Source organism: Columba livia, chromosome 1 (assembly GCF_036013475.1).
Source record: "Columba livia isolate bColLiv1 breed racing homer chromosome 1, bColLiv1.pat.W.v2, whole genome shotgun sequence".
NCBI lineage: Eukaryota > Metazoa > Chordata > Aves > Columbiformes > Columbidae > Columba > Columba livia.
In genome coordinates, this window is record NC_088602.1 from 26,576,629 (window position 1) to 26,593,679 (window position 17,051).

At 36.6% G+C, this 17,051-nt stretch overlaps 1 protein-coding gene across 13 annotated transcripts in view; it reads left to right on the forward strand.

The window, feature by feature from the left end:
- The window catches only part of NBEA (neurobeachin), a 490,360-nt gene that overhangs the window by 455,293 nt on the left and 18,016 nt on the right, over positions 1-17,051 (forward strand). For 6 of the 13 annotated variants that reach the window (XM_065051668.1, XM_065051702.1, XM_065051683.1 and 3 more), the window contains 6 exons: positions 7,865-7,927; positions 8,252-8,341; positions 9,823-10,015; positions 13,301-13,372; positions 15,486-15,641; positions 16,526-16,696. In XM_065051668.1, coding sequence (XP_064907740.1) covers positions 7,865-7,927; positions 8,252-8,341; positions 9,823-10,015; positions 13,301-13,372; positions 15,486-15,641; positions 16,526-16,696 — 745 coding nt within the window. The remainder of the gene's footprint in view (positions 1-7,864; positions 7,928-8,251; positions 8,342-9,822; positions 10,016-13,300; positions 13,373-15,485; positions 15,642-16,525; positions 16,697-17,051) is intronic. The other 7 variants (XM_065051716.1, XM_065051731.1, XM_065051753.1 and 4 more) reach the window with 3 other exon arrangements.

The window sequence follows — 17,051 nt, forward strand, 5'->3', positions numbered from 1 at the left end:
AAAGAAGAGTCTGGCCAGAATAGAAAATGTTCTGAGAAAGATATTGCTAAGTCCTAACAGTGAAAGTTCTCTCTTAGTAACAGGATTTATACAACAGGAGGCACATTGAGGCAATGGAACTGGTTTGTTTGGTTAGTTTGGTTTGGTTTGGTTTGGTTTGGTTTGGTTTGGTTTGGCTTGGCTTGGCTTGGCTTGGCTTGGCTTGGCTTGGTTTGGTTTGCAAACATTAGCTAGGAGATATCTGCAATTCTACATGTTGTGATGTTTTGATTACCATCACATAAAGTAGTAATACAAAAGAGAAGTATCAACAGGGAAATTCTGTGTTGCAGGTGAGCATTTTAGTAATTTGCACTGTAGAATCAGGATGTCAAAAAGAAGCTTATTCCATAGACCAAAACACCAGACAGGAAAGATCATCTAGGCTGGCCTCTCACACAACAAATTACATAGAGGTTTTGTCCATGTAACCTTTTGAATGTAACCATAAAAGTTGGTGTCTGAATAGAAAAAAAAAAAAAAAAAAAAAGAGGATATGGAAGTGTTTCCTTATATAGGTAAAGTTTAGGTGATGAGAAATTATTTCAGTTATCTTTAATATTTATCATCCAAAAACAACAACAAAAATTCTTGTTTTAAAATAAATAGGGGGATGTCTTCAGAAAAGATAAATCCTTATTTCAGAGTTTGCCCATTAGATAACAATTAGAAAACTACTTGAAGGCAGTTATCAGTCATTTAAAAATAAAAAATTCTGATTGCCCAGGTTTCAAAACCTTAACCGTTTATGGCATACTGTTACATATTTAATGAATTATTGTATCATGCTTATGTATCTCTCACAAAAGTAACTTAGCGGCAAAATCTTTTCTAACGTGTTGTACTCAGTTACTTAATGATCAAAGAAAGCAATCTTTTCTTTTATAAACTTAATACAGATTTGGGAGAATGATGACAGAGTCATGATTTCATTTGGCATGACATCAAGGAACACAAAAAAGTTTTAGTAAATGTTACCAATCTGTATGGGACATGAATTATTACAAACATGAACATAAGAAAAAAACCAGTTCAACTGAAGAAAATAATGGCATGAAATGAGAATAATAAAATGTTCTTTACATGAGGAGCAACCTCATTGCTCTCTACAGCTTCCTGAGGAGGGGAAGTGGAGATGGAGGTGCTGAGCTCTTCTCCCTGGGATCCAGTGACAGGATGTTCAAAGCTGCACCAGGGGAGGATTTCACTGGACATTAGGAAACATTTCTTTACCAAGAGGGTGCTCAAACACTGGAACAGGCTTCCTAGAGAGGTGATCGATGCCCCAAGCCTGTCAGGGTTTAAGAGGTGTTTGGACAATGCCCTTAACAACAAGCTTTAACTTTTGGTCAGCCCCAAGTTGGTCAGGCAGTTGGACTGAATTATTATTGTAGATCTCTTCCAACTGAAATATTCTTTTCTATTCTATTCTATTCTATTCTATTCTATTCTATTCTATTCTATTCTATTCTATTCTGAAAATTTTAAAAAAAGTCAAATGTAATTGTAAACAAAACTATGAATAAATGTATGACTTCCTTCTGTTCCACCCCATGTTCAGAGTTTTGGACAGCATTGGGATGTTCCCTGTCTGCCTTGTACACAGGCAAACAGCAGGGAAGAAAAGGCAGTGAAGTTGCCATGGGCTGGGAGCAAAACCCATAGTTTTTAAAATTATCGCAACTATAAAAATAATGAACTGAGCAGTGTGGCCTGGGGAGCTCCTATAATAATATAGACCTCGTCAGAGTAATTGGGAGTTAAAACTATTTGCTTTAGAGCTTAATAGAGATTGCTATAGTTTTTAGCGTAATTTAATGAGAGAATTTCATTATATCAATGGTAAACTCCTTTGTTCCAGGAAGACTTGGAAAGATATAAGAATGAGAAAAGCTATAGAAAATTGTTGTGTGGGGTTTTTTTGTTTGGTTTTGTTGTTGTTATTGTTGGTTTTGTTTTGTTTTTTCGGTATAGTTGGGAAGGGAGGAGAGCATTTCACTCCTTGACAACAGCTCTTTCCACTGTAAGGAAGTTTTCTGTGATTTTCAGGGGGTGGGCTGCTAGAGAGGAAAAGGAAAGATTTGTGCTCAGGCACACGGGAACCTCACACGTGAGGGTGTGCTTGAAGGAGTGAGGGACACTCTCAGCTAAACCCTGCCCTGGCTGCAGGATATCCATCTTTATGGTATTTTTGCTTTACCTTCTCTCTTTCTGTTTTGAGATGTATTGATTTTATTTCCAATTTGCAGTGTATTAACCAAATGCCTGCCTAAGCTGGCAGAGCGTTTAAATACTTTTGTGTCTTGAGAGGCATATTGGACTACCAGGGGGCTGAATGGGAAAGCTATAAAGGTGAAACAGGGAAGAACTATCACAATTAGTAGCTTAATGAGGTAAATGTGAAAGGTAAAAGGTGGTGCTCCCTGAGACAAATAAGGTCACCAATGTGACTCATGCTTGTAGAGAGAATGAGAGATCTTACCTTTCACATTCTCATTCCTTTCCTAGTACTATTTGCTTTCACAAAGGAATGAGGAAGAAGTTCAAGGGTGGACTGACTCAGGAGGAGACTGAAAATCAGCTCTGAGTTGCTGCTCTTCTGCTGGGGAGCCATTCAATTGCACACTGGATCCAACAAGATACCTCCTGTGAGAGGAAAGAGCTTAAGGTTGCCCCTTCTCCATTGTTAAATTAATAAAGTAGAGACCTGTGGAGAAAATCCATTTCTATGCCCATCTTCCAGTCCCTTGAGTATCCTGATTAAATAACTAGCTGTATCAAAGACATCAGTTTAGTTGAGTCATTGCTTGTGTTTAAACTACACCACTTATTTCCTCCAAACATACAACATTAAAGTGGAAATCAATACTTTTAACCTAGCTTATCAAAAGTCCTGAAGATATTGATGCTGTTTAACAACTGTAGATGCAAATAAAAGAGCAGTATCTCACACCTCTCATACAAAACAGTAACATTTTCAAGCTGCTTATGCTACCCACCAAGGGGCTGTCAATCATCTTTCTTCTGAAAAAAATGGTGCTTAGGGGCTTAGGTGCTTAGGGGCTGTGGAGGGTGCTGGCTGCATGAGTGGAAGAGCACATAGAGGATTCCTCTGTTCACTTGGGTTCAAAAATGCAACAAACTTTCAGGAAAGGCAGAGTAACATGACTATTGCAGTGGTGTGTATTGCTCAGTTGCCTACGGAGTTTTTAATTCATTGGGCAGGGGAATATGGATTGTAGAAAATCCTGAATATGGTACACAAGAGGAGCAAAACACACCTGGATTATGGGAATTAAAAGACTGAATATATTAAAAAGCAATAAAAACATAAAGAAACTCAGATAATATATATTTTAGAAAGTTTAACTGATCATGGTAGCAAGCAGTGAAGATGAACAAAACAAGGCCACTTCACGTAAGAATAAAAACATTGTCTCACTATCTGCAGTGCCATCTGTTTTTAGGAATTTCTTCCCTCCAGGATTCAAAGTAAAAGTGCTCATGTTTTTCTGTTTCTTGTGTTATGTACTCACCAGGCATCTCTCTCAAAAAAGGGGAGTTTAAAAATGAGATGGACCATTAATATCTTCCTTGGTGATTTTGCCTGCATTTCTAAAAAAAAATTCTTTAGAGAAAAAAGTATGTTAAAAATAAACTGCTTCATGGCTTAGCCTTTTTGCAAAAGTATTACAAAGAACAAATAAAACCCTTCACTTTTGTGGAATTTCAGATAGGTCAATTGTAGCATTTTCATTTAGATTAGAACGGTGCTTCTGAAATGAATCTGCAGATCATGCCTATTTGCCATGCTGTCATTCACACTACAGCACAGTTTTGAAATGTCTGAACTGGTTTCTAAGCCACCAAAACAGTGTGCTCTAGGGGTGCAGCGAGAAGAGCTGAGCTGATGGAAGTCTACAGCCCACACTGGAGAGAGCCTGGTGGGAAAACTCAGCAGCGAGCACGGTTTCAGCATGAGGTCCTCAAGAGGAAGGTGGTGCTGATCTCTTCTCCCTCGTATCCGGTGACAGGACACGTGGGAATTGTTCAAAGCTGCATCAGGAGAGGTTTAGACTGGACATTAGGAAGCAATTAGGAAGGGTGGTCAAACACTGGAACAGGCTTCCTAGAGACGTGGTCGATATTCTGAGCCTCTCAGTGTTTAAGAGGCATTTGGACAATGCATTTAATAATACGTTTTAACTTTTGCTCAGCAGGCAGGCTGTTGAACTAGATTATCATTGTAAGTCCTTTCCAACTGAAAAAAACACATCCTATTCTGTTCTAAGACCAACTCTGTTGCTTTGCAGCTGTGCTTCTGTTGAGTTGCACTGCTTACTGCTGAAGGCATTGCCTTTGACCACTAAAAATAGTTCTTACACCTAAAGAAACAGATTGCTTGAATTTTTTAAAGGCAGATTTGTGTTGCTTTCAACCAGAATTAAGAAATAAAACCCAAATACTTCAGTAGACTACATAATGAGCAAAGCATTCCACAGGGAGCTGACACTAGGGACTGATCCCCAAGGTTGCAGAGGAGCATCCCAATATCCTTGGGAATGTACACTCTGCCTTTCAGCACAGACATTGGAACCAAATTATCTATTGTCTTTGAGCAACATACATTGAGGATATTCTTCATTGTATCTATGATTAGTATCATTTATAAGACTGAATTATTTGATATATTGAGTTCTTGACCAAAATGTACGTAAACATAGAATAAACCTCCCTATATTGTTGCTAAATGGCGAATATGAAGTGCTACTAAGTTGTGTTTTGCTTGTTTACATAAATTAGGATGTGTGAGAACAACTCATTTTAAACTTTGAATTGCCAGCAAGATTGTAGATATTTTTTCTTTCCTTGTTTATCAAGTAATAGGCTGAGACCCATTTTACCTTTCTGCAATGCGTGATCATATCCTAACAGATATTCCCTGAACTGTCTGCAGTAAAAGTCTCATTTTATGTGTATTAAAAACAGTAGGGAATCTTAAATCAGCTCACGAAATAGCATTTTCCAACACCTTATTAAGAAAATGAAAACTAATATAGTTGCCATTTTGAGGTTCCAAAGGTGTTAAATCTGGCAGCCACTGAATTCCAAGCTTATGTTGGTTCTACATTAAGGGCATTTGAAGGTGAAATGAGAATAAACTTTATTTTATTAAAATACTCATTAAATTTACTGGAATGCATGTTTCAGGCAGTGGTGTAGCAATTTGCACACATTATTCTAAGGGGAGAAAATGAATTGATTAATTAGAATGAAATGTTTAAGACTATTAAATAAATCTAAAGTTCGAAGATTTAAAGTTTAAGAAAAACTGTAGCATACACTTTGAGTTTTCAGATTATTTTCAGATACAGCCAGAGTTCTGTTGTAAACAAATCAATGTATTACATTGTTATTCACAGATCTGTTCTGTACCTGCTTTTCATTTTGTGTCAAGTGATCTGATAGGAGGCAGCATTAGAAATACCCTTGGGCCAGGCACTTTATCTCTGTATGCTTATGTTTATCTTCTGTGTTAGTTTTGACAAGGTTTTTCTGTCCTTTTTAAGTGTTGTGAGTTCTAGAGAGGAATACCAGTTGTAGCTGTGCACAGATGTGGTGTTGTGCAGACTATAGTCTTGGTGCAGGAGTTGAATATTATGGGTATTTTTAAAGAAACACTATCCAGTTTCTTCAACACTTCCAAGAGCTGTCAGTTTTACAAATGATACTTTTGAAAGAAAGGGGTAACATTACTAATCACATGGTGGGGGAGAGGCAGTTGTCTTTGTAAGTGCGAGCCAGCAAAAATATTTAATATTCCCTGAATATAAAGGTCTTGATTCTGTATTTGTTCTGGTTACAGACGGACTTGGCATTAACTTAAATGTTTTAAAATTATGGGCACGTAAAGTATATAAGTGAGTATTTACCAGGACATCTTCAGCTGTAAAATAACAGTTGCTTTTGACAGTTATGTTTTAAGTATCTGTTCCTCCTAATCTAAAAAATTTATGCTGGTTTATTATTGTATTCTGCTTCTCTTTCTCTTCTCCTGCTACTTCCATAAATCTACCTGAACTGGGAGGCAAAGTCCACAAAGTTTATGTGTGTAGAATTTACAGTCGAGCAATCTAAATTTGCCAAGACTAGTCAACATGAAAGTAAATGTGTAAATTAAAATTGGGCTGCACTGAAAAAAAAATTAATAATTCATTTTAGTGAATTCTCTTGCCTGCAAGAGAACAGAAGTACATTTAAGGGATCACTGCAAAGGGTGGGAGAGGAAGATCTGGTTTTGTTCATTATTTCTGCCAAATACAATTCACACTCTTATTTTGACACAGAGTTCTTTCAAAAATTAAAAATAAATTAACCTTAATAATTACTTGAAAAAAAAGAAAAATAGAAATTACTTTTCTCTAAATATTATTGACAAATCACGAAGTCCCTGATATTGTTGGTGTTAGTCTTGATTATTTTCAAAATGAAATTCACAAACAAGTATAATTCCCTTCTCCCCACAAGTCAAATCAGTTTTGGAGGACTGAATGTAATAGAAAATACTACCTTTGATTTGGCTTGAAGTGAATTTTATATTCCTATATAAAATGTGTTGGCATGAGTAAAGGTATCTACACAGCATGTAAAAAGATACTATTTGTATGGTACATATACAGAGCTGCTGTATAGATATGTGGAGATGTACATGCATATGCCTACACAGGTGCATTGGTTTTGTGTGAAATTACTCTATGATTTTAAATTAATATATCATTAAATAATGTTAATAAAACTCGAGCGGCTCACCAGTTTCCAAGAAACAATCTGTGCCTTGGAGACCTAAGTCTACTCTGAATTAGTCAACAAGCAAGAAATCACCTGTAGCAGGATAATTACAGCATCCAATGCACTCAGGCTACAATCTATTGAAAGTATTTCAGCTGCTTGACTGGACTTTGCATTAAGTTTCTTTTTCAGCAAATGTTTGTTTGTGGTATTCCATTATATACCTGTCAATCCAGAGCATCAGGAGTGGTAGACAATAGTGACCTGTTAGGAAATCTCCCTCCGCTATCTGTTCTTGCATCTATGCTGTGAAGCAGAGGAAAGCACAGATTGACTTGTAGGAATTACAAAATATGTAGATTAAAAGGATTCTTCTGTATTCTTCTGTATCATGAAGTATTTATTGTGCTTCTTACCATTTCATGGGTGAAAGAAATAACATAATTTACCAAGATAGTCATGTTTCTGGTGTTTTTTCATGTTTCTTGTGTGGTAGCAAATGAAAAATTCATAAAGCTCACAAGAAAAATATTAAGGGTCAGTAGTGCAGGGTACAGTATATATATAGGTACATAATGCACAGTGCATTTCAAAATCTGCCAGTTTGGTTTTCTGTAAATGCTTTATTCTCCATCTCACAAGGTCAAATACAACAGTACCTGCCTATCTGAAAAATAAGAACTATTGTTTAACAGTATTGCTTTTGCAGGCAGCAATCTTTTGCCAATTTTTTTAAGAGTATCTCTTAAATGTATTTTTTATTTGAATGAACTGCTTTAGTAGTGGAAGCATTTGAGTTGGACGTCCATGACAAAAATGCAATCAAATTAATGGTGAAATAAATACTCAGTGAATATATGCAACTTGCAAATATTTTTACATTGGTCTGAATGTTCCTGGCAAGGTTTGTTTCTGGCTTTTTTTTTGTTTGTTTTAACCTACTAAAGCTGTTGTTGAAATAGTAGTTATTTTGTTTTTATTCTATTTTATACATGAATTTTGTTTCTCAGTTTGCTTTTCTTTCCCCTTGTTTAAGATTCCAGAGGCTTATTTTATTAGAGATCCTCATACTTTCCTCCTTACAAAGGACTTTATTAAGGTATATATGTTCGTTTTAGTGAAAAAAAAGCTCTCTCAAGACCTGAGCTGCATGTCCTCACAGGTTAACATTTTCACATGTAATGCCAGTTACTGGGGATGAGAATGGTTAGCTGGTTAACTGAAGCATGCTTGAAAGGAGAAGCAAAGCTTGTCTACAAAATACTAACACTTGGATGAGTCTGCAGCCTGGGAGGAGAGCACTGGGTGAATTTTCTGGACTTTTTTCATGGCTGACTTGGGATATGCCTGCGTTGTCACACAGTGTGTTGACCTCTCTCCTTGATGCATATTGCTCCTGACAGTCCCTCTCCCTTGCCCGCAGGCCATGGAGGCGCAGATACAGAACTTTGGACAGACGCCATCGCAGTTGCTCATTGAGCCCCATCCACCTCGGAGCTCTGCCATGCACCTGGTGAGACATAACTGCTGGCCGGGAAGGCATTCCCTTTGAACCTGAGGATCTTTTGTAGGTCATAAAGTACCCATTAAGCAACACTTTTAATGTCCTCCACTGCCCATGCAGCCATACTTTCTCCTGGCATCAGCAGCTCGTGGTGCTCTAGCAGAGCAAGGTGGAGGTTTGAATGGTTTTAGCTTCCTGTAGTCCTGGCTTTTGCTGTCTAATTTTGTATTAAAAGACCCTACCTTCATAAATATATGCTTGTTAAATACATATTTACATTCTTATTTCTGCAAGAAGTGGGAACAGCTGCAGTCCTTTCTCAGAGTGAACATGTTTTATTTTCTTTTAAAGCATGCATTGTTAGGGCTGATTTATGAACAATGCCTGCTTGACAAAAATGAAGCATTGGAGTTCAAATCATGCTAGAATCCTCCAGCCTGTTCCACTGAGACAATCACAATGTATATTTTGAATTTCAATTTTAACTCCAAAATTAATTCCTAATGCTTTCTTGTTTGTGCTTCCTGCAAAGAATACATGAAACAGCCAGACTGAATGAGACAGATCTCTGTGCCCCTAAGTGCCTTTGATGAAATGCTTCAAGATAGATATTTTCTTTTAGGTTTTGTAAATCGAGAGGAATACATGCAGTCATTACAATAATTTTATCAATCCACGAGGAAATCATTCCATCTAGTTGTACACTGCAAAAGCAGGAATTGATCTGGAAGTGTTAGCTGTGTTATTTTAAGTAATGTGTAGATGTCAAGGGTACATAATATTTATTTTACATTCTTAAGATGTATTTTTAATAATAATTTAAATTGATAACTGCAAAGGATCATTTGAACTCCTAGAAATAATTCTATCTGTTGTAACAGTGGTTAAAAAAAAAGCACCTTGAAAACAATACTTAATAACTGTATTATTGTCCATGTACAAAAAACTGTGTCACTTCTAGTATCACCACACAGGTTTATAATTACTTACATACTCCCTAATAAGTATATGCTTTAAATAGAATTAAATTGTCTATTTTTGGATGTGCTGCATATCATATAAAGAAATCATTAAGAAAGATTAAATATCTAAGAGTTTTTGAGTCCTTCCCTTTTAAATTTATAACGTTTATATTTATGATGTATTAATTGATTAAATCTTTTATTTGCCTCCTACCTCTATTGTATGAATATTAACTGCTGTATTGTTTTACATTTAACTGTATATTAATTTATGCTAATGGTCATTTTGCACCCTGTAATGATAACCCTTACCATACCTATTATCTGCTTGTCCTCATGTAATGATCCCATAATAGCTTCTAGTCTTGCTCTCCTCCATCACTAGTGTAGATGCACAGGTAGCGTTGTTTTCCCTGTATGTGCACATGCTTGCCTGCTCTTTTTTAACCTTGTTTTCCCTCAGACCTCCTCACTAATTGTGTTATCCCTTCTGTTTTCTTCTGCTCTCTTCTCCTTTCTACTCAACAGTGTTTCCTTCCACAGAGCCCTCTCATGTTTAAAGATCAGATGCAGCAGGATGTCATCATGGTGCTGAAGTTCCCATCAAATTCCCCTGTCACACACGTGGCAGCCAACACGCTGCCCCACCTGACCATTCCTGCCGTGGTCACTGTCACCTGCAGCAGGCTGTTTGCAGTCAATCGGTGGCACAACACAGTAGGTAGGTACTCACAGGGATGTTTCATTCAAATTTGAAGACCTTAATGGTGCAGCTTTAAATTCAAATGCAATTTAGGTAGATCTAGGTTAATCTCACTCACCTGCCTATGTACAAAAAATTACTGCTTTTTCTGGTTTATGTCAAATAATCAAAGCTTGTGTTTTCTCTGATGTCGTTCCTAGAAACACTCTTTCTAACAGCAGCACATCACCATGGCAGCCAATCGATTTGTGGTTACAGCAGGATCAGCCTTTGATATAAAGCTTTTCAGAAGAGTGCTGCTGTTCTTGACACAGTTGGTATTAATATGTCCGAGGTTTCAGGAAGACATACGGGCATGCTAGAGAGCGTACATCACTGTCAGCTGCTTGAGAGAGATTTCAGGTCTGTCCAGAGCTTGTCATAAGCCTGCCCCTGGGTCACCGTTAGATAATGTGGGATGCTAAGCATCTGGACACTGAACTATTCTGAAGAGAAGTTTCCTCATTCCCTCCCAAAAGTCCATCTGACAAGGTTATCTCAAATTTCCCTACCAGTCCCTCTGCTCACCTCTCCATATTGCCACTAGGACTCTCCCGTCTCCTCACCTGGTCATGCAGGTACTGAGGTTGTCCCACTTATTCCTAAATAGGTGATGGGGCCATGAGGTATGTGAGGGAGTGAATAGGTTTCATTTTCTAATGTAGCTTCCTGCTGCGATAGCCCTTATGCTGCAGAATCTGGAAACTTTTGGGGGTTTGTTACCACCTGGGGAAACAAAGAAGGTATGTGGTGTGGCTCGGACTCAAAGAGCATGACTCAGTAACTGGCTCAGGAACTTCATAGAGACAAGGCAAAAAAACCCTCCTCCACTCTTTACACACAGGAGAAACCCCTGGGCAGAGTAGATCCTCCTGGAGAGGGGGATTTGTAATAATTAGGTTAGCTATGTCCAGTAGACATGAAGGGATTCTAGCTTACCTAGGGATTTCACTGGCTTAAATGTAAATGTCTCCTCAGTGAGTAATTTAAGTCAGGTGAAATAGATCCCACTTCTTATGCACAAGGCTGGCCAAAGGCTGATGTTATAAGCAAAAATCAGAGTAATTAATGGAAATTCCATTATAGGTGTGCATTAGAGGAATTATCAGAGCAAGTAAAGTTAATATCACTCTGAATTCTTGAATAGTAATATAAGATTTAATATTACTTTTATTCTGAACATTTCAATAATGTTAGTTTGAATATGAAATTTTGCATGTATTCGGAATGTACCTGTTCTCTGTTTACAAACAAATTTTGCATGGTGGTTTAGAGAATACGACAGGAACAGAACAAAATCACTTATTGCCTTTCAGAAATCCATGCATTTATGGTGCTTCATCAGTTGCAGCTTCATTAGATGTAAAAATGCTTTACCTATTTCTTTAAAATGAAAGGGAAAAATTTAGAAGGGAAAAAAATCTTAAACAAAACATTTTTAAAAATATTTTGTGACAGTGTCCTCAATGGAAGAGCCTAACATCAGAAATTATTCAGAGGTACAGAAACTGTCCTCTAGTATTTTAATACTCTTTTGACTAACACTGGTTGACTAATTCCTAATTAGTTCCCCTGGATTTTTCAGGGATGCTGCCCAAGACTCTGCACCAATATCATCACTCACGTCTCCTCCATTTGAGGAAGCTTATTTAGTACTTGAGTACCCCTTTCTCATCCAGACTGTCAAGTGAGGGGAAGTCAAGATCTTTACCTATACTTTAGTGTGAAGGAGTCGAGGTTACTAAGGTTACAAGGTTGCAGCAGCCTGGATTTCAAGGATTTCCTTAACAACTGTTATTTGAAGTCTTCTGTTTTAGTAGAAGTCAGTTGATGTCTGTGACTGTTAGGTTTCAGTTTTTCATATATATGCTGTTGTGAAACATAAGTCATGTCGCAAACATGTAGAACTGATGTCATGAATCAACCATGAACTAAATTTCACACCATTTAAAAAGCTCTGGTGTAAATTTCAATGAGAGGAATACTTTCTGAATATATTATAATAAGAAGCCACAGGAAAATAAAACTGGAGAATCAAAACTCATTCTAATGATTTTCTGAACTTTTACATCCTGCCTAGTAATGTCTTTTATTTTGCAAGAGGCTGATCCAGGACTATCGTCATAATATTATTTCAATAAATCACAGCTCTAGTATAAATAGGTTCATCTACAGACTTTAACTGTTGTGGGATATGTGTAGAGCTTCTAGGGTTTATACACAGCAGAATGCATTTTCATAGCTATCTCACAAGACAAACAAATTAATCTAAGTTAATACCAGTAAAGATCTGTCCCAAACTGGTTTGGTTTTGAAGGAAGAGAGATAAAGGAGGGATCGAGAAGTTCTCAGAGCTTTTCAGAAGCTTCTCAGAGTTTTTCAGAAGACAGCAGGGCCAGCTGTAGGCCCAGTTTTCTTTTACCTCCTCCTATTGCATTAGTAGTAAATGGAATTTATTCTCCATAACTCTGTATCTCCTCTTATGGAGGATATTGTGCAACATGGCATTTCCTGACAAAAATTGTGTTTTCAGTTGTGACCATTGTGATTTATATGCTAGGGAAGGTGCTCAGAAGAGCCAAAAGCAACACTATCCATACATGAAAGCAGATAATGCCCTCAGACACATGGTGTGAATTTTGGGCTTGTCCTATGGAGGTACAGGAGTTGGACTTGATGATCCTTGTGGGTCCCTTCCAACTGAGGACATTCTATGATAACACCAAATATGCAGCCCCTGATGCACATTTGAACAACTTAAGGACTGGTCAGGACAGAGCTAATAAGAATAATTGTGGCAAGTTTATTGTAGTCCACTGTTTCCCAGCTAAAAATTCTAGATAAATCCATGAAAAGGTCCAAGTTTCTTTCACTTGCAAGTTTCCATATGTAAAAAACTTGTAACAATGTTTAATCCAATTATTTTTATTTCTTGTTCTATTATAAGTTCTCAGTGCTCAAACGTAAAAAAAAAAAAAAAAGTTTTAAATGAGTTATTTAATGAATGTTTGTGGCTGTGGAAATTGTAATGAAATTAGCACTCATGCATTTATAGTCGCTATTACATAGCTGAAGAATTAACAAATGTTGTATATTTCAGTAGCACAGAGGAGGGAATAGTAAAAGATTCATAGAACAAGTCATAGTAAGAAGTTACTTTTTTATATATAATAAGCCAATAATACCCTTTTAAACCTAGAAAAATCATATAAAAAATTTAGACAACGAGGTTACTATGTGCTTTATTCTTCTTTTCACATATAGGCCTTCGGGGAGCCCCAGGTTATTCTTTGGATCAAGCCCATCACCTTCCAATCGAAATGGATCCATTGATTGGTATGTCAAGATGAAAATGTAGTAATATATTTGAAAATAGCATTTTCAAGAATTATCAATTAATCTATATTTGTATGTTATGCTTCATTTAACATGGGAGATAGGAAAATAGTTATTCTTATCAGTCCTGGAGAACTAAAAGCATTAGCTATTGATGCTGAAGGAATTACAGAAGTGCTATTTGTTATTAACATCACCAGTAACTGGTATTTAAGAAACAGCCAATTAAGTCAGTTATATTGTCAGCCCATATCTACAATTCGGTTCTCTTATCATGTCACATTAGTAAAATAAAGGGTCTGGTAGAGTTCACATATTTTCATTTTTCACAGCCACCACTGTGTATATCACTGCTGACGCGAATCCATTTCTCTTCATTCAATTTATGATTTGGATTGTTTAATCAGCATTACTAAATTAATAAAGAAAAGACTGGATTTTAAATTGATCCATGATTGTATTTTTTAAATCAAAAAATATTTGAGAATGTGAAGTATTTTGAGAAATAGCATCTGCTAAAACCATTAGAGAGACTGCAGGACTCATATTCCTGACAGTCATTATTTCTCTTTAATTCCAACTATTTGTTTTATTGTTGCTTGTTTATATTTTGCAGTAGGCTTATTTTTGAGACAGAAATTGGGGATAGGGAAGGTTCTTAGAGACAATTTTGCAGAACTGGTAAGAAAAAAAATGTCTTTTTAAACATCTCCAGATGAAAAGTTCCTTTTTTGTCTGTGTCAATATTCACGGTCGAAAGATTTATATACAATTACCTCAGGAGAGTTAGCTTTCTCATTTTGTATGCTTCATTTGTTCATATAATGACAATGGTTTTCTCTTCAGATTTTCCTCTCAAAAGCTAGGGCACAACTATTGTGCCCACCTGTTCTGGAAATGCAAGTAATTTGTTATTTCATTATCTTTCAGTGGATGGACATAGAGAGTCTGATAATTTAAATACGTGTTCTTGGAATGTATATAAATACGGTATTAACTTTTACAAGCAAATTTAAAATAGGGTGTTTTTTGGTTGAGCCTCTTATTTCATGCATTTATGACCCATCTAAGTAGAAGAACCAAAAACAGGGATAGAAGAAATTTCAGAATATTATCTGCATTAAGTCGTGGTCCTATGTTAGGAGAAACATGTCTCTCAGAGTGAGTTTAGCTCACCTAACTTCAATTAGCTGAAGTTAGTTGGCAAGATTCCCTCCGTAGCTAATGTAGAAAGAGAAATCACCTTCTGGAGTTGTCTAGAACATGGGCAGCCATTACAGCTTGAGATGACTTTCCATGTGAAGCAACATCTCTGTCTCCAGTGAGTATAGAGCCGATAATTAACTTAGATAATACACTGAATTTTTAGAAATTTAATATTAGGTGAGAAGGAACACACCTTTATTGTATTGCCAAATTCTGTCGTGTCACAGGAAGTAAAAAGCACATTAGCTGGTTACTCCCAGTCCTTCCTACCAGTTCTGTTTGACAGTCAGGGTGTTGGGATTCCGCATGAAAAATTGTTTTCCTTCTGCATGCAGGAATTTCCAGGTGGCATTGCCTCTTTTAACATTACTGCCCATGTGTTTAAAATGCACATTAGCTTTGAATAGCTTTGTTGGTTGAATCCTTATACCCAGTTAAGCATCTGCAGGTGTGGAGGATGTCAAAGTCACACAATACAGACTGGGATATTTTATGTAGAAGAGGTACCAAACAGCAGGAATTGACTTTCTGCAGTATTGTTAGCACTGCCTTAGTATTTTAAGTAGACTTCCATCACTTTCCCCTAGTTCAGTTTGGTTTTCAAGAGTACTTCAACAGAGCACTTAAAATATTACCACATATTATGCAGTGCATCAAGCAGTTTGTAAGAAATAGTCATCTCCTGTAAAATCTTCTGTCTTATTCAAAGGGAAATCAGAAATCTCACAATAATTTTGTATTGCTGACACCCATATAGACAGCTCTAAGTGTTCATATTCAGACTGCTTACTCAACAACAAATTCACAGTTCATTGAAAGTTAAATGTATTCATTTTCTCCTGTAAGTGGATGACAGGAAGGTGTTGGAATGGCTTACTTGTAAAATGTGTTTTGCATTTCGTTACAGCCAATAACTCTGGTGTGAACAAACGGCAGATCACAGACCTTGTGGATCAGAGCATCCAGATCAATGCACACTGCTTCGTGGTCACAGCAGATAATCGCTACATTCTTATCTGTGGTTTCTGGGACAAGAGCTTTCGAGTTTATTCTACAGAAACAGGTAACCCTAAATACAACTACTTGTTTCTTCTTAGGTCACATGGTGGGTAGCTGTCTGAATGCTACCATATCTGACCCCTGTGCGTACTCCTCAAAAAATGATAAAGAGCAGTTTATAAAATCCTTCATTATTGTTTGAGTTTAATAGCTTTAAGATGCTTTTTTTTTTTTTTTTTGTAAGATGAGGGAAGTAACAGGAAATGGAAAGTATACTAATTTTGTTACTGGTAACTTTTGCAAACCATAGTTTTATTAGGGAATCAACCACATCAAAAGGATCAACCAGAATTTTGTTACAATGTTTTCATGTAATAGGGAAGCAGGCTGGATAGCCTGCTACTGGGAACAAGCATTTTGTTTCTTTGTCTGATTTTTTAACCTATTATCATTCATTATATTGCTAAAAAATGATTGTAGTAATAGAAAGAAGGAGGTGATGATCGTAGTAAACCTTAGTTTGACATTAACATAGAACAAATATACATTTTTAGTATAATAATGTAATATCATCATGTAAAAGTTCATGTGCTGTCTTACGCATATCATTCATGAAATTCACAAATAGTATTCTAACACCACTGCTTAAATACTGATGGAGCAGGAACTCCACTTAATATTCAGTGACTGCAGCACTGACTTGATTTTCAGAGATAGGGGTTAGGCTGTGGATTGACACAGAGCACAACCCTCAATAGGAACGTAAAAAAGAGAAAAAGAAAAATTTTATATTCATGATTTTTTAATCTTCTTGTAGCATGTAGTGAAGTCTAATTAAAGGACATGAGGCAAAAATTACTGAATAGTTATTAATGATATAGTTAATAATTTCTAAATGCTGTAAGTACTTTAAAAACCTGAATTTGTATCTCTTTGTACTCCCACCAGGAAAATTAACTCAGATTGTGTTTGGCCACTGGGATGTCGTGACTTGCCTTGCCAGATCAGAGTCCTATATTGGTGGTGATTGCTACATTGTGTCTGGGTCTCGTGATGCTACATTGCTGCTTTGGTACTGGAGTGGCCGACATCATATTATAGGGGACAACCCAAATAGCAGTAAGTATCCTGTAAAAAACACCTTCCTGAGAGGTCCTCTGTCACACGTGTTCATCTTTAGCATTCCTTCTGTCAGCCTCAGAATGTATTACCAAATATATCAATTACTTCATTTACAGGTTGAAACTTGGTACAAGAAGAGCACCACATGCTAAGCAATTCATTGAGTACTAGCCAAGAGAAAAGTTTAAGCAGGATGTGCGTGGTAATGGATAATAGCATGGGAGTAATTTTTAAATTCATAATTGCCTTTATCACTTATAGCATCATGTCAACATAAACTAGAACAAGATGGTTATGGCCTTTAAGTGATAGGACATATATCACTATATTTTGACTTTACTTTTCCCAGAAA